Below are 25,183 nucleotides of genomic sequence, written 5' to 3'. Positions count from 1 at the left end.
GAGTTTTTGAAGAAAAAAAGCAAATCTATAACATTTTCGTAGTGGAAATCAGGCGTGATTTAAAATGTGCGGCAGCTGATACCACCTGAGCCTTTTCGTTAGAACCATCTGCCACAAGTAGCATCTCCTTGTTGGGGATGGACAGAGCTGGGCTGGAGGTGTACACTGAATGTAGCAGAATGTGAGAGGCTTGTGTGGTAACCTGGAGTTATGAAGTGCCAAGGAAAAAACAACAACCTATAAAAGCAGCAGCTACATAACACAATCAATGGCGTGTACAGATTGCAAGAGGCAGAGGTGAAAAGATTGGTTCCTGAAAGAAAAGTGCAGGATAAAATAAAAGTTATTGTATTTGTTAGTACTTTCTTCTAGGACTGCAAATCCCTAGACATATAATCACTTTGTACTGGAAAATTTTGGAGGCAAGCCTATAATCCCCTGGGGAAGAAAACGGACAAATTCCCACAAGTACGTAGAAAGGAACAGAAGAGGAAAAATGTGGAGATTGCAGGGCTTGCAAATAATTGATGTTACCATTCCTCTATCACATAACCTAGAAGGCTACTAGTTTATATTTATCTTCATAAGGATCTTATTATCCATCTGATAACTGGGCTGTCGTTTATGTAGCCTCAAACGTGTCCTATTTCATGTATATGACCTGTAGAAATGAAAAGGCTGAGAGATAGGCTGGTAGTTCATTTATTTATGCACTCATCAAATATTTATTGAACATCTCTTGGTGGCAGACACAATTCTAAAGGCTGGAAAACATCAGTGGGCAGAAGTTCAAAGTATTTGCCCTTGTGGCACTTCTCCTCTAGTGGGAAAAGACAGACAATGAACAAAAGCATAAGGAGTACATAAATTATCACTGTAATAGAAGGTGTTTAGTCTATGAGGGGTGGGGGCAGAGAACAGGTTGTAAATAGAATTGAGAGTGCTGGAGGAGGAATTGCAATTTTGAGCTGGGATGGTCAGAGTAAGTCTGATGGAAAAGATGATGTTTTAAGCCAAGCCTTGAAGGTGAGGAAAAACTGATTCGCAGATATCTGGGAAGTCTATTACAAGCAGAGGAGAAGCTGGTGCAAATAGCCTGAGGAAGGAGTATGTCTGGGTGCTTGGGCAGTGAGGAGCCAGGGAGCCAGAATGGAGTGAGCAATGTCGAATAGAGTAAGAGATGAGATCGGAGAGAAGAGGGGCATCCAGACCTTATAGGTCTTATAGAACTTTAGAAGGACTTTTGCTTTTAATCTGGGAAAAATGCAGGAACCTTAGAAGTTGTGAGGAGAAAAATGGCATATCTAATTTTCTCAGGTTTTGATAGAATCATTGATGTTTACTTCGAATCAAATAGTGGGGCAAGGCCTGAAACAAGTGAAGCAAGGGGCCATTTAGAAGGAGATCAGTAATGAGGCTTATGTATTAATCCAGTAAAGAGGTGGTGCTACTTAGTCCCAAGGGATAACACAGAAGTTTTGAAAAGTGTTGGATTCTGGAAGAATTTTGAAGTTCAAAATAAAAAAAGATGTTCTAACGCTGTGATAGAAAAGAGACAGGGAAAACTCCAAGTTTTTTGACCTGAGTAACTGATGGAAGGACGGAGATTTTATTAACTTAGAGGTTAGAATACTGGATGCGGTTAGTTCTGAGTGTGTGTGTGTGTGTGTGTGTGTGTGTGTGTGTAGGGAAAGATTACAAGTTCTGTCGGACATGTTGGTTTTGAGACATCTACAAAATACCTGGAGTCCTTAGGTGGTACGGTTAATGTGCTTGGCTGTCAAACAAAAAAGTTGGAGGTTAAAGTCCCTTCAGAGATACCTGGGAAGAAAGGACTGAAAAAATCAGCCACTGAAAACCCTATGAAGCACAGTTGTTTTCTGACTCACATGGGGTCACCATGAGTTGAAAACAACTTGACAGCAACTGGTACTGGATCAAATACCCAAGTGGAGATGTTGAATAGGAATTTGAATTAATACTTCTGGAGTTCAGGGGAGAGTCCAGACTGAAAATATAAATTTGAGCCATTATAGTAGGTATTTAAAGCTATTATATTAGATAAGATCCCAAGACGGTGACACCAGATCCAGAAGAAAATAAGTACAAGGACTGTGACTGGAAACTAATAAAACATTTTAAAAATCACCAAAAAAAAGAAAGCCTATACAGAAGACTGAGAAGGAATGGACAGGTAGGTCAGAGAAACCCAAAAGCTTATTTTTTAATATTTTATTGTGTTTTAGGTGAAAGTTTACATAGCAAGTTTCTCATTCAACATATTGTACACAAAGTGTTCCATGATATTGGTTAGAATCCCCACACTGTGTCAGTACTCTCTCCATTTCCTTCCTAAGTTTCCTGACTTTTTTTGTGTGTGAACTGGGTTTTTGGGTTTTATGTCTGATTTCCCACCTCTTCCCCTCCCCCATCTTTACCTTTGGGTGAATATTGCCCTTTTGGTTTAGTATATTTGTTTGTTCTATGAAGCACATTCTTTTGGGAGGTGATTATTTTATCGACTCGACAGCACTGGGCTTCTGGTTTATTGCTTGGCTGGAAGGTGGTTTTCACACATGGCTGTAGTTCCAAGTCAGAAGGGTGTTTCAGGGCCATAGTCTTGGGAGTTCCCCCAGTCTCTATCAGGCCAATAAGTCTGGTCTTTTTTTAAGAATTTCATTTTTTTTGTTCTACATTTTTTCTTTCACTCTGTCTGTGACCCTCTATTGTAAACCTGGTAAGAGCAGTTGGTAGTGGCACCATACAGTTCTTTTGGTCTCAGGGTCCTGTAGGCTGTGGTGCTTGTGGTCCATTAGTCCTTTGGACTAGTTGCTTCCTTGAGTCTTTGGTTTTCTTCACTCTCCTTTTCTTTGGATGGGAAGAGACCACTATTTGCATCTTAGGTGGACACTTGTAAGTTTTTAAGACCCACCAAAGTAGGATGTAGAACATTGCTTTTATGCACTGTTATGCCGATTAATGTAGAAGTCCCCCAATTCTATAGTCCTTAGCCTTCGAACCTAGAATTTTCATTCCAGGAGGTGTTTGGTTCCGCATAAGAAGTTTCCATGGCTATGCTCCTTGTGTGTTCTGTTGTTTAAATTAGTGTACATGCAAAATCTACAAATATATATGTAGAGATACCCACAACCTAACCTATATCTGCAGGTGGATGTGTTCCCTTATACCTTCTCACACCTCTTTAGCATACCTATCTCTCTTTGTATCCCTTTGTAAATTGTTGTTTGTTAACACTGTTTTTGCAAGATTGTCTGTTACAGTAATTGCTATAATTGTCTTTTATCCTTGTGTTCCTTTCAGTTTCTTCTTTTGCCTTTGTCATGTTGTGCTGATTTCCCCCATATAATGTATTGCCTTTCCCTTTACCAACATTACAATGTGTCTTCTGTCTGATAATTTACCCTCCCTTCCTCTCCCTTCTCCTCCCTTCCTTGGCAACCACCAAAGACTGTTTTTTTGTGATATGCAAAGTTTTTCTTTTTTTTAAATAATAGTGTTCTCATACAGTATTTGTCCTTTTGTGATTGACTTATTTCACTTAACATACGTCCTCCAAATTTATCCATGTTGTGAGATGTTTCACAGATTCATCCTTATTCTTTATCATTGCATACTATCCCCTTTTGTGTATGTACCACAGTTTGTTTATCCATTTATCTGTCAGTGGACACTTAGGTTGTTTCTATCTTTTTGCTATTGTGAATAATGATGCAACGAGCATGGTGTATATATGTCCATTCGTGTCTAAGGCCTACATCTAAGAATGAGGTTGCTAGATCATATGGTGTTTCTATTTCTAGCTTCTTAAGGTAGTGCCATATTGTTTTCCGTAGTGGTTGTACCAAAGCTTTTTGATATGTAAGAAGCTAGGAGATGAAAGTGTTTGCAAAAGGAGGGAGTGTTCAATCGTATGTGCGTAGTTGAGAGTTTTGGGCCCCACCACCAAGGCCGAATTGTTACTTATACTTACATGTGTTCAAATGTGATTTTAGTAGATTTGTGTTTATATGAACTAATAACATACGGATTTAATGCAACCTTAAAAGTTTTCATGATTTTTGTTCTGCAATGAAGAAAAACATGTCACATATAAAAGAATTTTTACCACGAATATTTATGTGAACAATGGATTGAAAGAAAATAGCTATACTGTCATTAAATTAAAGAAAAAAAAAGAGGATAAATTTACTTAGAAACACCTAATGTATTTCAGGAAACCTTCACTATGTTAGAATTCCATGGTAAAGACTTTGATTACTGCTGTTGGATATCATTATTTGGGATCATGTCAATGATACCAAAACTAATGATAAATTCAGAGGGGATGGAAGCTCTCATTACAAGAGAAGTTCTAACAAAGGCCTATAAAAAATGAGCTTTGTATTAAAATAGAACTGTAATATTATTTAAAAAACCCTGTAGTTGAACATATTTTCAAATACATGTAATTCATAATATCAGGGGTTGAATAAGTCCAATGATAATTATGCAATACGTATCCCAGTAAGACTACTACCATAGGTCGTTGAAAATAAATAAATAAATAAAGATGATAAAAAGAAACGAAGGACTAATTTGGAAAGGAGCCTTTTTACTATAAATTTTCATGGCAGTGTGATACTTTAGGATAACGAAAATATAGAAAGTACTCATTTCAAAGTGGTGAATATTTAAGAATTCTAAGATATAAAAAATAAACAAAATGCGTATATATATATGTATATACACATTAAATGTTGTTGTTAGGTGCCTTTGAGTTGGTTCCAACTCTTAACAAAACTATGTACAATAGAACGAAACACTGCCCAGTCCTGTGCCATCCTCACAATCTTTAGTTTGACCCCATTGTTGCAGCCTTTGTGCCAATCCATCTCCTTGAGGGTCTTCCTCTTTTTCACTGATCCTCTATTTACTAAGAATGATGTTCTTCTCAAGGGACTGGTCCTCCTTGATAACATGTCCAAAGTACGTGAGAAAAAGTCTCACCATCCTTGATTCCAAGGAAACCCTATAAGGCAGTTCTACTCCATCCTATAGGGTTGCTATGAGTCGGAATCAATAAAAAAAATCCATTGCTGTCACGTTTATTGTGACTCATATTGACTCTATGGGATGGAATTGAACTGCCCCATTGGGTTTCCAAAAAGCAGCTGATGGATTCAAACCATTGCTCATGTGGTTAGCAGCCAAGCTCTTAACCACTTTGCAACCGAGGCTCCATATAAAATAAGTTGTTGTTTTTTTCACTGTGTGCCATCCAGTTGATCCTGACTCATAGTACCCCTATAGGACAGAGGAGAACTGCCCCATAGGGCTTCCAAGGATTGGCTGGTGGATTTGAACTGCTGACCTTTTGGTGAGCAGTCAAGTTCTTATGTTAAAAAAGAGATGGTGGTGATTTCATTGCAATAGAAAATTGATATCTTTGAAATATCCATTAATTTGTACTTTGAGTGAACTAAATGTGAATGAAATATCATTAAAATACTCATGTTTTAATAGTCTACACCTTGCAAAGATATTTCAGTACTAAGAAATATATGTGTACTGAAGTTGTCAAGGATTTCATTTCACCTGAATAATCAACACCCATGGGAGCAGCAGTCAAGAAATCAAACGGTGTATTGCACTGGGCAAAACTGCTGCAAAAGGCCTCTTTAAAGTGTTAAAAAGTAAAGATGTCACTTGGACAACTAAAGTGTGCCTGACCCAAGCATGGTATTTTCAATCACCTCATAAGCACACAAAAGCTGAAAAATGAATAACGAAGGCCAAAGAAGAATTGATGTCTTTGAATTACAGTGTTTTCGAAAATTATTGAATATACCATGGACTGCCAGAAGAATAAACAAATCTGTCTTGGAAGAAATGCAATCAGAATGCTCCTTAGAAGTAAGGGTGGCAAAGCTTCATCTCACGTACTTGGACAGGATATCAGAAGGGACCATTCCCTGGAGAAAGACATTATGCTTGATAAAGTAGAGAGTCAGTGGACAAGAGGAAGATCTTCAATGAGACTGATTGACACAATGGCTGCAACAATGAGTTCAAACATAGCAATGATTGTGAGGATGGTGCAGGACCGGGCAGTATTTGGTTCTGTTGTACATAGGGTCACTATGAGTTGGAAATGACTCAACAACACCTAACAACAACAATGTAGATATATGTGTATACATATATTGCAAAGCCTAGTTGCCTATTTGACATGTAGTAAAATCTAGATTGATGCTTGTAAAAGGGAAAAAAGAATGTATAGAGAATTCATTATGTGATCACTGTGCCTTTAAGAACACTGGAAGAATTTTAAAGCAATCTCTCTCACAAGAACCAATAAAGGAGCTTCCTTCAGGGAGGGAAGAGCAGCTCCATTTAAAACAAAGCAGAACAATGAAGCATTTTTAGCCTCACAACACCACTCCTCCTTTTCATAGTTTGGTTTTCCTTCTTAGAAAGCAACACCCTGGTGTCCACATTAGAGTTGAGACTGAAAAGGCATCCCTTTCGTCCCTTGCTGCCAAAACTCCTCACTAATAATAATTAACCATTCCTGGCTTCTGTCCAAGACAGTTTAATATATACAGGAATGGCTTCTGGGCCTCAGCTGCATTTCTAACTTCAGCTACAGGATAATGGAGGCTGGGAAGGGGGTAGAAAACACCACTCTGTGCTGAATGAGATTTCCTGAATAATATCAATGCAGCAAAATGACTATTCAGTTGTCTATTAATTAATGACCATTATTTAAATACACATTTTAGGTAAGAATATGTGTACTGTTGTTCATTCATATAGATCCCATTCGGCCTTATAAAATTTATTTCTATACCTGCTTCACAAAATGTGTTAGTAAATAGCATCATAATATTTGATAATCATTCTACAAGTCATTATTTTAATAGGTTTCATATAAATACGCTTTCCTAAGTAATTTATTTGGCATTTATTTCCAGATAAATGCTGATTCTTAATATTCAATGTCTACACAATAAAACAAGGAGCCCTGGTGGTACAATGTTTAATTGCTCCACTGCTAACCACTAGGTCAGCTGTTAAAACCCACCAGACGCTCTAGAGGAGAAAAGACCTGGAGACCTGCTCCCATAAATATCTACAACCTAAGAATCTCTATGGGGCAGTTCTACTTTCTCATATAGGGTCACTGTGAGTCAGAATCAACTGGACGGCACACGACAACAGCAAAAATATAAGTATGGATTTTTAAAAACATTTTTAAAAAGTGGCTTAGTACCAGGGTTTGTCAGTTCTTTGTGTCTTGTGGCAGGTACTGCCCCTCTGGGCGAAAAAAAGGTGGTGCTACAGGTGTGCTTGAGGCTAAGTAGTAAGGTCTGCCTTATTTCAAGGAGTCCTTGGTAGTGTAAATGGTAGTGTTCTCGCTGCCAACTAAAAGGTTGGAGGTTTGAGTCTACTCAGATGTGCTGTGGAAGAGACACCTGGTGATCTACTTCCAATCGACCATTGGAAACCCTATGGAGCACATTCTCCTCTGACACCACGGAGTCACCATAAGTCAGGATCAACTTGATGGCAACTTGTTTGATTGTGGCTTGGCTTATTCAAGGATAAAGGTTTATGGTGTCTCATCCAGCCACTGGTCAATCCATTATCTTGTCTCTGACTCCTGAGTCTTATTTCCCACTGTTCAAAAAAAATTGATGAAGAAGAAAACAGGCCTGGTTATACGTCCTAAAACTCTACTTGAGTGAACACTGGTCCAGTTCCCCTATGGTGAATATATGGCATATGTTCGAGTATGTCTTATTCTTCTCAGCTTTTTACACCTATTATCTCTGAAAGAATATAGATGAAGTTTTGGCCCTGGTTTCAATGCCTTAATTCCAGAATGGTCTTTTTCTGCCTCAGCCAACACTTGAAGTAAGTGAGAGTTGGTTTTGTGGAATCTTATTAAAAACGAAAAAAATCAAGACGTTGACTTTACTAGCTTAATAGTTCTATCTCCTCAGGCTCTGACTCGGTATTTCACTTTGGTGAAACTTGTAGGACTCTTGAACTACGAAGTGAACCTACTTACTTTGTCCATGAATTTATCTAGAATAAAGATTCATACACAATTGGGAGAATTCAATTCTAACCTGGAACTATATTTTCAAAAGTGATTTAAGCCTTAACAAATCTCCTTTGATTTCTAATTAAAAGTTCAATTTTATCAATATTTTTACCTATAGGGTAGAAATAATCACTTTGTATGTTGGCCAAGAATTAACACACTACAATCAGGAATTCAGAATATTTATTGCAAGAGCTGAATAATTGTAAATAACGTAGAATTGGCAAAGCAGTAACAAGGATAATTGTTTAGATATTTATTCTGTCAAAGTCATCAAACACCCCTCACAAACCGACAAAAATGTACTGCAATAAGCAATGCACCCCTACCCATTATTTTCCATTATACTGTGGAAAAAGTGAACTGCTATTTACAAAGTCATTTTATTTTTGGTAAGAACAAATTAACTATCAGATTAGCAAAATTTTTTTATTATTTTTTATTTTCTTTTTTTTTACTTTTAAACTCATGTTGAACTGTGGCATTAAGATAACTTTCACTTCTTTCAATAAAGACATTTTGTTGCATGCTATTTATTTGTTTAAATCATCTGTCATGCCTTAACAAAAACCTCCTAAGAATGTTCGAATTTGGATTTGTTTGCACGTGCAACTGAGATCTTATTAACATTAGTCGTCACTCTGTTGTTTTGACCTGAGTGACGAGATGCTGGTACCTGCCAGGCATTGACCAACTATGATAACAAACAGTTAAACAGCAATAATTAGCGATTTATCCCTTTATTTCCCCCAACTAGCCTACCTGGAGAATGTTCTGTTACATCATGAAGGCACAACACATTAAATATTTTGTGGCTATGGTCTAATAACACTTGTGTTACAACAACATTATCATATATGAGAATCAACACAAACTCTGCCATTTCAACAAAGTTGTAGACACACAGTTGCCAAATTGAAACTATTTTTGAATAGTGATTTTTTTTCTTCGATATATGCTAATTTTGATACATTAGTTTTGCATGAGCGACAAGTACAGGATATTATATCACTTTCTGAAGGATAATATTTTCCCATTATTCTCTCTTAATGCTACTAATTAAGTGATTTTGCTTTTTCTTACATTGACAAAAAGAATGTCAAGAAAAGGTTCTGAATTTCATGCTTTTGCAGAAGTTCTTTTGTTGTTGTTGTTTAAAGTTTTCATTTTTTATAATGAGCTATCATACAAGAAGCAAGATTCCAGAACCTTTTTTAAACACAAGAGTTTGAGATCCTTGAACAGTGTGTGTCAGACAGACTGCTAACGCAGAAACACCGTCACTAAAAGAAACAAAAAATAACGACAAAGAGAAAATTAAAAACATAAAAAAGAAAGAAGCAACCATAAAACACAGAATTATGTTACAACATTTTAGGTGAACGTTATAAATACACAAAAGTTGTTAATAATAACTTGCTTCTATTTACAAATACTTTAACACTGATTGACTTACAAGTGTCCACTAACGTTGTTAACAGCACAATAGGTTTAATGCTTATCTTTTTAAGTTTTGTTTGAAGTCTAATGTCAAGTATAGCGGTCCGAGCACAGATCAATGACAAAAACAGCACAAATTTCTAACTGGATATGTTTGCCAGTCACTCTAATCCATGGAACTTCCTTACTCTCCAAATGCATATTCTATTGTTCATAGCATATTCTATGTTCATAGCAGCAGTCCAGGGTCAAAAACAAAATGCAATTAAGAAAGAAAGAAAGAAAAAAAGGATATTTGCACAATGGAGAGATCTCTGGAGAGTTTAATCAATTCTAGTTAACAAGACCACATGGCTAGTACAACTATTTTCTCTCTTATGTTGCAAATCTTTGTATCCTCCATGGTGCTAAAACAAAGTTATGCATATCCCTGCTTTAAGGGGCATAGTTGTAGAGATCTATCGAATACATAAAGCTCTGACACACAAGGTATTAGCATGTCTATTTAAAGTCATTAGGTCCTATATAGCCTTTTCTTAGAGTTGATGCTCTTTAGGACTCTCAACTGTACCTCCTGATTGCTTATAGGACTTCAGATTTGCCAGAGGAATGTCTGTCATGTGGCTGCCATTGTTGAAATGGCCTTCGTTGGAGCCATACTGCTTACGGTCATTGAACTGGTTCCTGCTGCTGTCTTCTTTCCAGGCTCTAGTCAGGGTGTGCCCATTCACTAGCTTGTCCTTCTTGACCCATTCTTTCTGGGGCGCAAAGGTTGAGAGAGGAGATTTAGGGTGTTGATATGGGCCCAAGCCAGGAGGCATCCAACAATTATCGGAGTGACCCAAAACCAAGCACTCTTGAGTGCACATCTCCGTTGCTTCTGCTAATCCTCGGGGACCCAGAGGCCCATCTGCAAACGACAACAGATAGAGAAAAAAAGGAAAGAAAATGGTTAGAGTTTCCATTTGAGATCATCTATTTAGAGGAAAAGTATATTAAGTTAATTCAAAGATATTAATTCCTGTCCTTTTAAGATGAACACAGAAGGAATTACATTCCTAGTTGTGGAGGTAAGATTTTACCTGTTTTCTTCCTTCAGCCAAACATAGATAGATAGAAGAGAGTAGGTAGCTAGGTAGTTAGGTAGGTAGATAGATGATAGATAGATAAGTGATAGAGAGAGAGAGATAGGTAGATAGAGAGAGAGAGAGAGAGAGATAGGTAGGTAGGTAGGTAGGTAGATAGATAGACTAGATAGCTAGATAGATAGCTAGATAGATGATAGATAGATGATAGATAGATGATAGATCGATAGATGATAGATAGATAGATAGATAGATAGATAGATAGAAGATAGATAGATAGATAGATAGATAGATAGATAGATAGATAGATAGATAGATAGATAGAAGATAGATAGATAGATAGATAGATAGATAGATAGATAGATAGATAGATAGATAGATAGATAGATAGATAGATAAAGATAGGTAAAAAATTGCCATCTGGTAGATTCCAACTCATAGCAACCCTATAGGACAGTGTAGAGCTGTCTCATAGAGTTTCCAGGGAGCAGCTGGTGGACTCGAACTGCCAACCTTCTGGTTAGCTGCCATAACTCTTAACCACTATACCACCAGGGTTTCCAGAGAGATGGATAGATAGATATGGGTAAACAGATATACCTGTAATGTATCATTTCTAATCAACTCTTTACATGACCTATATGTTTCTCTGATTTATAAGAATTCTTAGCAAAATTGGTATTTTGTGAGAAATCATAAAAAGTAGAAAAATTTTAATGCTCACAACTGAATAATATATAAATGCTACAAATACAAGAAAACAGTGCAAAATAATACTTTGTGGACATTAAATGTGCTTCTGGTGAGGCTTTACAAGAAAATGGTGAGCAGGTTATTGGACACTATCATTAAAAAGAAATACTCAAAATCATTATATAAAATGTTGGGTTTTTTTTGTCTTTTTCCATATAAGCGCTTGTTATTTTTTTCTTATGTGAAATCACATGCAGATAATTTCGTGACATTTCAAAAATTAAACCCTCATATTAAAGAATATTTTAACTACGGTATATTACTAAAGACACAATTGGTCAGCTGCAAGCATTCTGAAATCCAAGTCAATAAAGAAGCCATTTGCATCCACAGACAGCGTTTGACTCCTTCTAAGCCTAGCCTTTTTAAGCCTAGTCTATTTTCTGCATTTCTAAGTATATAAAACTGAAGCTAAGTTGCAAATTAGATCATACGGAGTCTAACATTCAGGGGGAAAAAGTCATCACATATATTTTTCTTTTATTTTTTTTATATCAGCAGGCAATCTAGAACATATATTTTAACCAGGATTTCAAAAATAATCATTTTCTGATGTGCAAAGAGAAAAATCAGCTCTTCATGCACACACACACACGAAGTCAAATGGTTAAGGAAAAGGTTGTTTTTTGTTATTTTTTCCCCTTGACTAAACAGTCAAGTGATAAGTGAAAGCTTGGAAATTAGGAATTGATTTTATAAATGATGTTAAATGCATAGGGAAGAATGCCCGAGGCATAAAATATTTTCAAAAGCAGAGAGTCATCAGAATAGAAATGTAGAAGAAAACATGTCTTCAAGTTTGCATACCTCACGATTAAAATAACTCAGCCAGTGGAATTTGGTTTTTTAAAATTTTGAAGTGCTGATCATTTTGGGCTTTTTATATTAACATCTATATTTTTCTTAATAATACCCTAAGGTGATAAGTTACATAGATTAATTATTTCTTGCATCTGAAAAAGTACCTGCTAAGATGGCCAATAGTAACGGCAAAAGCTTCAGACAAAAGATTGCAAGCAACATCACAAGGGAAAGTGTGAATGTGGAAACACTGTGGCTAAACTGCACTATGTTACACAAACTCAACTTTTTTTTTTTTTTTTAATCCAAAAGAGTGAATATGCAAGGTTATTTTTTAAATTATCTTAAAATTCCTTCCCATCCCACCTGTCTTCCCACCTCCTCAAAAAACGATCAGGTTTGTTTTGCTTAAACACATGCTCGTTACTTAAAGCTATTTCTCTCACAAACTTCTGAGGACTACTTACTTCCTGTAATTACATTAAGTTTCTCTGTGAGCCTTTCATTGCCACACTTTAAAAGTTGAAACTCATTCTCACTTTTAGGTTCACTTTGGTGTGCCCTGGTGGTGTAGTGCTTAACAGCTACGTCTGCTAACCAAAAGGTCAGCAGTTCAAATCCACCAGGCAGTCTTTGGAAACTCTATTGGGCAGTTCTACTCTGTCCTACAGGAGCTCTATGAGTCGAAATCAACTCATCAGCAATGGATATTTTGGATTTTGGTGTGCTCAGGGACTCTGCATCCACAAAACTAACACATTTTACTCAAGCCAATCCAGGCTCCTTCTGAAAATATCACAGTCTTAGAAGATGCTTTTTGCCTGGCCTGTTTTCATTTAATTACTGATTCTTTCAAGGGTCAGCTTATGTTCTACATACTACAAGCAAGTTTCCATAATTCCACAAATTCTAGTCCCCCATGAACCTTAAATATTTCCACACCTCTTCCCTACATGATGAATAACAAATTTCCTAATTGAGTGCCCTCATTTCTGAACTTCATGCCCTTTTTTGGCATTTTTGGGATTCTACATGTTCATGTCAATGCTCATCTGTTAGTTTGTCATACTATGTTAGTCAGATGCTGAAAGCTATGCCTTTGATAATTCAAATATCAGCAGGGTCACTCACAGTGGACAGGTTTCAGTGGCGCTTCTAGACTAAAACAGACTAGGAAGAAAGGCCTGGCAATGGGCTACTGAAAATTCACCAATGAAAACCTTAGGGACCACAACAGAATATTGTCCAATATTGTGCTGAAAGATGAGTTCAATAGGTTGGAGGCCCTCAAAATGCCACATAATAGCCACAACAATGGGCTCAAGCATACCAACTATCATAAAGATGGCACACAACTATGCAATGTTTTGTTCTGTTATACATAAGGTTGCCATGAGTCAGTGTTGACTTGATGGCAACTAACAAAAAGACATGAATGAGCAGAATTTTTTATTTTTGTTTTCTCTCAACTAGGTTGAAAATTCATTGATGGAAAAGAAAATGGCTTATTTTGTCTTCTGATTTTCTCACAGTGCTAAGCCATAGTAATGATGTGTGAATGACATTCATTGTTAATTAAAATTTTATGAGGATGGAATGTTCTGAGCAATTACTAAAGATTCGCAGCTTAAAGGTAGGCCTTAAGTAATTATAGTAGAAGTTGCTTATTTTACAAACATCACAACAAAACCTCCCTCAACAACAAATCTCTTTGCCTAGCAATACTCTGTGGCAGTTAATGAATGAATTCCAGAACACTTAATTGTGTTCATGTGAAACCTGTATACAGAGCAAGAGGCAGTCATTCCAACAGAACAAGGGGATACTTCGAGGTTTAAAATCAGGAAAGGTGTGCATCAGGGTTGAATCTTTTCACCATACTTATTCAAGCTGTAGGCTGAGCAAATAATCCAAGAAGCTGGGCTACATAAAGAAGAACTTGGGATCAGGATTGGAGGAAGACTCATTAACAACCTGCGATGTGCAGATGACGCAAACTTGCTTGCTGAAAGTGAAGGGGACTTGAAGCACTCACTTACTGATGAAGATCAAAGACTCCAGCCTTCAATATGGATTACACCTCTACATAAAGAAAACAAAAATCCTCACAACTGGACCAAGAAGCAGTATCACAATAAACAAAAAATATTAAGTTGTTAAGGATTTCATTTTACTTGGATTTATAATCCATGCCTATGGAAGCAGTAGTCAAGAAATCAAATGATGTATTGCATTGGGCAAATGTGCTTCAAAAGACCTCTTTAAAGTGTTAAAAAGTAAAGATGTCACTTTGAGGACTAAGATGCCCTTGACACGAGTCACAGCATTTCCAATCACTTCAAGTGCGTGTAAAAGCTGGACAATGAATAAGGAAGACTGAAGAAGAATTGATGTATTTGAATTATGGTGTTGGGGAAGAATATTGACTAGACCATGAACTGCCAGGATGAACAAATCTGTCATGGAAGAAATATAGCCAGAATGCTCCTTAGAAGTGAGAGTGACAAGACTTTGTCTCATGTACTTTGGACATGTTATCAGGGGGAATCAGTCTTTGGAGAAGAACATGATGCTTTGTAAAGTAGAGGGTCAGTGAAAGAGAAGAAGACTCTCAACGAGATGGATTGACATGGTGACTGCAATGATGTGCTCCAGCACAGCAATGATTGTGAGGATGGGACAGGATTGGGCAGTGTTTCATTCTACTGTACGTAGGGTCATTGTGAGTCAGAAACAACTCGATGGCACCTAATAACAACCACAGCAATACCCTGTGACAGTTAGTGAGTCAATTATTAAACTTGCCTGTTAAATCTCTTCTTTCCTTTCTAGGCATCAGTGGTATTGAAATAATTACCAGTTTGATGTGTAACAAACTGAGGCCTATAAACCAAACGTTAATCTTTACTTTTCCAGCATCATTAGTAAGTTTTTTTTTTTTAATTTTTTAATATCTCCAAGAGGAAAAAAAAAAAAAGTCTATCAGTTACCTCAGAAATGCCAGTAGAATCTGGTATTTATCGAGCTCATCAAAAGAGAGAACATGCAAGGTTATTTTTTAAAGAATCTTAGTCATCTTTGCTATCTTATTATGAAAAATGACATAAGAATTTAGAATGATGTTTTAGAATATGTATCTATGAATATGTGTAGAACTTAATTCTTCAGCACTGAATGAAACATTTTAATAAATATCGTATATTCTCTTTTACTTTCAGGAGAGATCACATTTATTTATTCCACAGATATTTACTGAGCACATACTATATACTGGTACTGTGAACAAGACTGGTGTCACCACTATCCTAATGGACTTGCTTTCTACCCTGGGAAACAATAGCTCTAAAAGCAGTGAACTGATGGGACAGGAAAAGGGCAGGGCAAGGAGGCAGTTAGCTGATTTAGGGAGCCTTGTCTCTTTGCAGGAGGGTTTTCAGAGGTTTAGTGGTTAAGTGTATTATAGCTGGTAATCAAAAGGTTGGTAGTTCAAATCTACCAGGTACTCCTTGGAAACTCTACAGGGCAGTTCTACTCTGTCCCATAGGGTCACCATGAGTTGGAAATGACTTGATGGCAATGGGTCTCCTTACAGGAGTCCTTGTGTGACGCAAAAGGTTAATGAACTAGGCTACTAAATGAAAGGCTGGATGTCCACCCAGGGCCTGCTCAGAAGAAAGACCTGACAATCTACTTCTGAAAACTCAGTCACTGAAAACTCTATGGAACACAGTTCTACGCTGACACATACGGGGTTGCTGTGAAACAGAATCAACTCGATGGCAACTGGTTTACTTGTTGGTCTCATTACAAGGTAGCAGATGGACTTTGTTCATGTTATATCATTTCTTCCATTTCTTGAAAATTCATCTTATAGATAATTGACAATTTAAGACACAATTTTCATTGACAGGATTTGTGTCACCACTCTTCTGTCACTTTGTTATACTGTGGTGGCTTTCATGTTGCTGTGATGCTACAAGCTATGCCATTGGTATTTCAAATACCAGCAGGGTCATCCATGGTAGACAGGTTTCAGCAGATCTTCTAGACTAAGACAGACTAGGAATTTCTGAAAATTAGCCAATGACAAGCCTTTGAATCACAACAGAATATTGTCCAAAATAGTGCTGAAAGATGAGCCCCCTAGGTTGGACCAAAGCACTTAAAATACACAGCGGCTGCAACAATGGACTCAAGCTTATCAGTGATCATGAAGCTGGCGCAGGACCAGAAAACATTTCTTTCTGTTGTGCGTGGGGTCGCCGTGAGTCATAGTGGGCTGGATGACAACTAACAACAAGAACTTACAAAATCTTATCTTGCTAAAATGAGTTTCTTTTGGTCAAATAGTATTATTTGCTCTGTGAGAATTGTACTTGCCATGATTAGTTCCTGTCAATAAATTTGATTTTTTTTAATATGTAAATTAAATTTACAGAAGTTTTGTAGATTCTTAGATAAGGCTTTTAGATAGACTATTTGCTGATATAATTGACAATGTGAGCTTCATTGTTGGAAAATATACTTTGCATTATGCTTTCATAAGTTTTTGTTTGGGGATATGACATTAAGTGGGAAAATTTTAGTTTTTTTAAAAAATTTGGGCCAATATATACAATTCCTGTTAGTTGCCCTAATATTAAATAGTAAATAAGTTTAAATTTGGGAAATAACAAGTTTTCTTCCAACAAGTCTGTGTCATAAATTGGTAAAGAAAAGACAAAAAAAAAAACTTTTCTTCTTTTTTGGTGAAGAAAGCATTGATAAACAGAGCACAGTCATTCTCTTGGTTCCCTAAGACAGACCCTGACCTTCAAAGGCTTATAATCTGATTTATGCTAACCATTAACTAGTTTCTGACTCATTTTTTCATTTTTTTTTTTAGAAGCACCTAAAGAATATCTTTATGCTCTTGAAGAGGAGAAAACAATTAAGAAAATATTAATATTGATGTTGACATCTCACAAATAGGATTGAAAATAACATATGGGATTCTCCACCAAATACACACCATTTAAAAATTTCAGGGCATTTTTGTTAATAGTGCCAAAATCATAGCCACTGAAATATTTTCTTTCTCTTTGACCTAGAATTGTTTTTAATGTTATTACAATAATTGTCTTAATTGATGAACAATTATATTTATTTTGATTCATTCATTCCCTCAACAAATATTTATTGAACATCTAATATGTTTCAGGTACTGTTGTGCTGGATTCTTATTACATGCCTTGATATACATATTTGCGTGTGTGTGTGTGTCTTCCCTATTCCCTACTGCTCTAATTTTTTTCAAAAATTAACTGTTAATGCCCTTTTTATGCTAGAATATGCAATATATATTTGGGATCCTGGTCAGCATTCTGGTCTGCTTATAAACACACTGTACAATTTCATCATTACAGAAATTAGTTTCCTTTTGCTTAAAAACAAATGGAAAATCCCTCACAATTTTTTTTTTTTTTTAATACTGAAACATGTATTGATTTTTTTAAACATGAATTATTTGTTCCTTTCACACCCTGCAATCTATGAGCTTGGTTACTCAATCTTGGTTTTTGAATGTATAAAGACACAAATGTTGATAAAACTGTACAAGCCAACTATCTGCATTTAAATGTTTTGAAAGCAAGAACAAAAGCACATAACCAAAGTTTCTTGAAAACTGTCTCAGTCAATATTTATATCAGGTGTCAATATATTTCTTTCCTCACCCTCTCAAAACTAAACTTCTTACTCCTAACCATTTCTCACTCTTAACCAAATCCATTACATTATCTAATCCAACATTACCTAAGGGTTAGGTGTTAACAGCGGTCAGACAGCTGCCTAAATTGTTGACTTTTAAAGATGCAGGTTTAAATTGTGAAACAATCCAAACTAATGGAACGTCAGCTAGACTTAAAAGTGATAGGATGCTTGAGTGGTCCTTGATCTCATTTTATTGTACCTGGAAGCAAAACCGTTACTTCAGTGACTAATTAACTGCTGTAATTAACAAGTAGCTTCTGGACTGTTGACCAGCTGTGTTTCAACCAGAGTATTTGAAACCCTTCAATAAAAAAGCTAGAAACCTGTACTTAAAAACAACAAAAAAAAACTTATATTTCCTAGACAGATTTCATAGTATATGAAATTTTGGTTTTTTAGGTGAATGAATTTTTCTTAGAATTTTTACTTTGGAGTAAAATAAGGCTAAACAGGCTACCAAAATTGAATTGTAAAATAAGGTATTTTCATATCATTTTGTATCAAGCTCATCTCGTCTCATTCAGTTTTTTTTGTTGTTGTTGTTTATTTTTTGTTATAGAAAATTTCTTCTTTTTTATGTGATGCCCATGTAATTGTCATGTTCTACTGGCCCTTTTGTGGAAAGAACATGTACCACAACTTTTATACAAACATCTGCTTTTAAGTTCCAATTTTGCTGTACTTACCCAAGACTTTACACTAACACGACAGTATAACATGCAAGGGATTGGGAAGCACTAAAGAGGTTAAAAATAAAATGTTTTCACTGATTTGGATTTGCTGAAGTGGTTTCCCTGACGTGTAGGCACAGGGAAGAAATTCCTTTTCTTGTTTTAAAGCAATTTCCATTTTAGGGGGATGTTAATCCTATAATCTTCGTTTGTGCTTTCTGTTACTAATATGCTGAGAAAATTCTTAAGTGTCATACTTGCCCCTTGCCTTAATCAATCTTCCTATGATATCATTTTAGAGAAATATTCTCTCCACTACCTTTTAAGTTTATTTTAGTATCTCTAAGAGAAGTTCAGTATTTTTACTAGCTCATTTTAATCCTTAGCTTACTTCTATTCTCCTGGTTTCTGAAACAATGTGTGGAAGCATAATAATATCTTATCATTCTTGTGGCTTATCTTTTGTGGAGAGATAAAGCTATTATGTAAATCTAGAAGGGCCTGGAAGGAATATCAGAGGCAAATTTCAGTTGATAGGTGCCCTGATTTATCCACTAGCTCATCACCTTTCTCTACATTTATTGAACAGCCACCCTTAAAAATCAAATCCATTATCAGCTTCCAGTCTAAACATGATAATGCAAAAATTAATTTGAAATATGAGAGTTGGCATGAGAAATGGAGGAAAGTTTTGAGCATCGCCCACATTCCCTTTTGATATTTCATTTCTACTTTAGATCAGCTTGTATGGTGTCCAATAGCTATTTCTAAATCAATGCCACATGGGAATGAACGTTAGTTATCACTCTGCTATTATTACACAGAAAAAAAGGGTATAGATCCCACTGCCATTGTAACTCAGATTTTTATGTGACATAATACAGTAGAGTTGTGTTGATAGACTAAATGCAAAAGTGGATCTGGGAAGTTTCAGTATTTTTATGAGAAAAATGATTCATTCATTTGATAAATTTTAATTGAGCTCATAGTAGGTTAAAGGATTATGTATGGCATATCTAAAATCAGAACCATCTCAGAAACTTGAAGGCACCTGATCATTATACCTAGAGCAAATAGAGATGCAGATTTTAGCCCCAGTAGGACAATGAATTAGTATGGACTTTGATAACATAATTTCAGATTCCTTACTTATCAGTTTCTCATGTACACATTGAGAGAAATTTATTAAATTTTCATGAGTGGCCTCTTTATACTCTCTTATTCTGTATTAAATATCATTGCAGCTTGTCATCAATATAAAATAAACTGGTAATTAAACTTTTCAGTGTCATTTTAATTTTACTAATGGGAGGCCCAGCACAGGACAAAGAAATTATCCATCAATTGTTCAGAAAGATTACTTTATCACTGAGGTCATATTTGGGTTTCAGCATGTGAAATTACATTTAGGAGAACTACTTATAGTTCTAAATCTAAGTAAAAATCTCAGGCTTGAATCAGTTTAAAGCTCAGATTGAAGCCCAGCATTGTGAATGAGTCAACAGTCACCTTGAGAAACAAACAAATCCACACCAGCAGGATTTCACAAAACCTTTGGTTAACAAGTAAACAAGGATTAAATGTTTTACACGTTCCTCATACAGATTTTATTCCTTGGTCACAGATGGAAAGTCAACATTTGCAGATGGAAATGGTCCAAACACAATAACACATGGCCAGCCCAAGCAGCAGATTCTCTGCCTGAGAGGATGTTGTTATTTGGAAGGACTTTATAGATTAAAAAGGATGGAGAACATCTCCTTATAAATCTTCAGTCTTTCTCTGCAAAGCATGAAGATCAGCTGCCTTTTCCTCAACTGCTAAAACTCACTTCTGAAAAGAACATTACCTCTGATCATTTTACTTATTCATCATTAGTATTTGATGTTGCAATCAATTGAGTGCCAGCAGTCCAATAAGAAATATTTTCATTGGTTATGCAAATGAACTTTCAAATTTTGACCAAATTACTTGATGTGAAACACTGTAATCACATTATTGCAGGTCATATTTCATCCCTTCTATAGCACACCTTTACTTTTAATCATAATTGAGGTCTCAACTTTTAAAACTCATGCCTACACTGATATTTCCTGAATTACTCATTTCCTGCGATTTGCAGGGTTTCTCAGAAAAACTTGGTAAATTTTATCTAACGTGAAACAAATTTCAAGGAGCAAATCTAATGTGTTCAGCAATTAAGAATTTCTTTAGAGGTGAATTTCAAGCTGGAATTCAAGTCAAAAATGAAGAGTAACTCATGTAATCTTCTGTTCCCTTAAAAAGACTCAATTGTTTATCCGAAGCCAAGCCAATAGTACACAAGGTTGTGAATTAATTTGCCTTATTCAATGTTTAATATTATCCATATTCCAGACGTATTTAACTAGAATGGGGAAAAATGGTCACGTTATTTCTTATTTGCCTCTGATACATTTTTCTTTGGTCGTTTATAACTGCAGCCTTGCTCTAAACCCACCCTGGGCTACAGATTCTACTTCTCTAGGTCTTCAGAGGGCATGGAGATTTGTTCCAGGAAATTTTAAGGAGCAGACAATTTGAGGAAATACTTCCCTTGGTTACTAAGAATTTAAGGACTGCCCTGAACACCCTTTTAACTCAGTACTGAAGTCACCCCTGAGGTTTACCCTTCAGCTAAAGGTTACACATGCCCATAAAAAAAAAAAACAGCAATACACGTAGTTCAACCACGTATACAAGACTAAATGGGTACACCAGCCCAGAGGCAGGGATGAGAAGGCCAGAAGGACAGGAAAGCTGGGCAAATGAAAATGGGAAACCCAAGGTTGAGAAGGGGAGAGTGTTGACACATCCTGAGGTTTGCAACCAATGTCACAAAATAGTATGTGTATTAATTGTTTAATGAGAAACTAATTTACTCCATAAACCTTTATCTAAAGCACAATAAAAATAAAATAAAAAAGAATTTAAGGACTTAAGAATATATAAAATTTAAAAGATGCTCAAACGGTTGTTTTTAAAATGGAATAAAACATCTATTATTATGCATGTGAGCTGCGTATGTGCCCACGTGCACACAAGTATGTTTGTGTGTGTTTACATGTAGATAGTTTTATCGTCACTCTGAATTCATAGCATAGAACAATGGTTCTCAAATGTTAATAAGCATGTGAATCACTTGGGAAAATAGCAAAACTGTGGCTTCCGGTTCAGCAGCTCTGGCTGGCTCCTAAATTTCTGTATTTCTAGCAATCTCTCAAGTGGCGCTGATGTGGTCCAAGGCCACACTTTGTGTTGCAAGGACATTGACAACTTATTTGCCTCCATTCTGTCCTTTCCCAGTGGTCTAAACAACTTAAGAGATCTCAGATTTAGTGTATATCCGGAGACAGATCATCCAATAAGCAAGCTACGCACGGGCTTACTTACTAACCAGTTGTGCACAACTTCACCTGTTTTTTCACCACATCAAAGATGTGGTAAAACTCATATGAAATTGTCCACGACAGATTAGTAAACAATAACATTAAGCCTGTGCATACCTTGTTTACTGGTTAATCTGCCCCTGTGTATATCAGTATTAACCAAAGACCTGTTAACTCATAAATTGCATGGCTCCACCCAGGGCTTCTGATTCAATAAATTTGGGTTGAGTCCAGGAATTTTCAACTCTAACAAGTTCCCTGGTGCTGCCACAGTCTCCTGGTTTCTCCCCTCCATCACTAGCCTCTCTGCTTTAGTCTCCTTTGCTGGCACTGTAACCTTTTCCAGGCCCCTAAATGAGGAGCCCTGGTGGGACACTGGTTAAAAGCTCAGCTGCTAACCCAAAGGTCATCAGTTTGAATCCACCAGCCTGTCTTTAGAAACCCTATGGGGCAGTTCTACTCTGTTATATAGATTCTGACTATGAGTTGGAATCAACTCAATGGCAACAAATTGTAAATGTTGGAATGCTTTATGCTCCAATTTCCACCCTCGAATCTTCATTACCTACGCTCACCCTAGGTGAACTCACACAATTTTTTGGCATGACATATCATATATATGTTGATGATTTCCCAATTTGTATTTCCAGACCCCTTATCTTTCTCCTGGGGGCCATAGCAGTGTATCTGGCTACCTACTCATCAGCAACATTTGCATTTTTAACCGGCACTTCCAAGTTACATAATTCTTGCTTATTTTTTCCTTTCTCCAAAACTGCTACTCTCCTTGCATTTTTCATTCTTATATATGGCTGCAATGTTAGGGCCGCTTAAGCAAATCCTATCCTGCCCACAGTGCCAATTACACAAATCCAGCCCAGGGATACTGAGATCACCCACCTCTGACACCACCTGTGTAGTGGATAATAATCCCATTCCATAAGCCAACTATATCCTGTAGAAATCTCAGCTTTCTTCTCTAGTCAGTCCTAAACCCCAGCTGCTCCATATAGCCCTTCATGGACTAGGTCAGTGGATACTGGCCCCTTCTCTATTTTTTAGGTTTGATAATCCGTTGGGATGACTTACAGCTCCAGAAAAAGAGGTATCTTTATTCTAGCAGATAAAAAGATACAAACACATAGGTGAGATCCAGGAGGGGTCTCAGTGCACAGCTTCCATGTCCTCAGCAGATACACTGACCCTCCCAAGAGCAGATGTTCATTCTCATCACCTGGGAATGTCCACTGAGCCTCAGCCTTCCAAGGCCTTTATTGGCCTCACCATGTGGCCATGATAAATTACATCCCACAACCAGAGGCTTTGTTAGCATCCGGCCTGGGGCCAAATGCCAAATTGATTACTATCATTGACAACTGCACCTCACAATGGCACACTTGTAATCTGGTTGCTCAATCCAAATAAAAAAAAAGAAGAAGAAGAAATCATCCTTGACACTTTCTTCAGCCTTCCTCTACATAATCTAAATTTAAAATGTACCCCCAGTATTTTCTACCTAATTCTACCTAATTCATCCTGATATGATGAATATGATGAGGTATCATGCTCATGATTATGCCACATTATATGACAATATGATTTTACATATGTAATTAAGGTTAATAATCAGTTGGCTTTTAGTTAATCAAGAGAAAGCTTATATAGATGGCCCTGATCTAATCACATGAGCTCTTGAAAGGCAAAGAGTTTTCTCCAGTTGGTAGCAGAAGGAGGATTCAGAGAGATCCAAAGCATAGGAAAGACTCAACTTGCAATGACTGGCTTTGACGATGGACCTGAGAGCAACACCCAGGGGCAGCCAGCAAGACCACTTCCTAATAGTACTCCCTTTTATGACTCTTTTCACATTCTCTTCCCTAATCTCTAACTAGAGGCATCACACTTGTATTAGTTTGTTGTTGCTGCTGTAACAAATATCACAAACTTAGTGGCTTCAAACAACACAAATACATGTCTCAGATTTCTGGGGGTCGAAGTCCAAAATCAGTTTCACTGGGCTAAAAACCAAGGTGTTGACAGGGCTGAGTCCTTCGAGAGGTTCTGAGGGGAGAATCCATTTGCTTTCCTTTTTCAGCTTCTAGAGGTCACATGTTTTCCTTGGCTTGTGATCCCTTCCTCTGGCTGGGGGAAAGCATATCACTTTAATCTCTACTTTCATTATCACATCACCTTTTCCTCTGAATTCTCCTGCTTTCCTCTTATAAGGGCCAGTAATTATCCAAATAATCACCCAGATTATCCAAAATAATTTCCCCATCCTTAACTTAGTCACATCTGCAAAGTCCCTTTTGCCATATAATATATTTACAGGCTCCAGGGACTAAGACATTGGCATTTTGGGCCACAGGAGCACTATCTAGACTAACACAGTGCTTAAAAATGTAGTAAAAAATCTCACCTTCCTGCCTCCCGTCCCCATCATGATCCGAGCCCTGGCCAACTCTCTGACTCATGTCCCACCTCGCTCCCCTTACTCCCTCTGCTCAGCCACGCTGACTTTCTTGCTGTGCCTCACACACACCAGCTTTGTGCTTTCCCTTTGAGTTTGCTATTATTTGTGCCTTCTCACTGGCCTTAGAAGTAACTCACTCCCTCATTTCATTTATGCATCACCTCAAAAGTCAACTCTTCACTGAGGCATTTCCCAACCACCTTTAAAAAAAAAAAAAAAATCCTCTACCCAGTGAGTAAGGAGCCCTGTGACAAAGTGGTTAAGTGCTTGGCTGCTAACCGAAAGTCTGGCAGTTCAAACCCACCAGCTGCACCATGGGAGAAAAATGTGGCGGTCTGCTTCCTTAAAGATTTACAGCCTTGGAAATCCTATGGGGTAGTTCTATTCTGTCCTATAGGGTCACTATGAGTTGGAATCGACTCTACGGCAGCTAACTAGTTTGGTTTTTTGGTTATCCAGTCAGTCCCTAGTCCCTTATCCAACTTTATTTTTCTTGAAAGCAGTCTTCACTACCTGTTCCAACATATTAGTACATCAATGGTCTATCCCTCACACTAGAATGTAAACACAGCAAAGCCAGACATTTTGCTTTTGATAATTGCATCCTCAACATCTGTTTCTATGACATGGCACTTTGGAGACGCTCGCTAGAAATATTGTGAAAAATACGATAAAATATATGAATTTGTGCT

At 36.9% G+C, this 25,183-nt stretch overlaps 1 protein-coding gene across 2 annotated transcripts in view; it reads right to left on the bottom strand.

Moving 5' to 3' along the window:
* Window positions 1-10,086: 10,086 nt before the first annotated feature.
* The window catches only part of PCDH9 (protocadherin 9), a 1,059,620-nt gene continuing 1,044,523 nt past the window's right edge, over window positions 10,087-25,183 (bottom strand). For both annotated transcript variants that reach the window (XM_064270054.1, XM_023551235.2), the window contains one exon: window positions 10,087-10,460. In XM_064270054.1, coding sequence (XP_064126124.1) covers window positions 10,087-10,460 — 374 coding nt within the window. The remainder of the gene's footprint in view (window positions 10,461-25,183) is intronic.

The sequence above is a fragment of the Loxodonta africana genome, chromosome 17 (assembly GCF_030014295.1).
Source record: "Loxodonta africana isolate mLoxAfr1 chromosome 17, mLoxAfr1.hap2, whole genome shotgun sequence".
Taxonomy (NCBI): Eukaryota; Metazoa; Chordata; class Mammalia; order Proboscidea; family Elephantidae; genus Loxodonta; species Loxodonta africana.
Note: the sequence above shows the minus strand (reverse complement) of the source record. Positions and strands in the feature narration are given on the sequence as shown.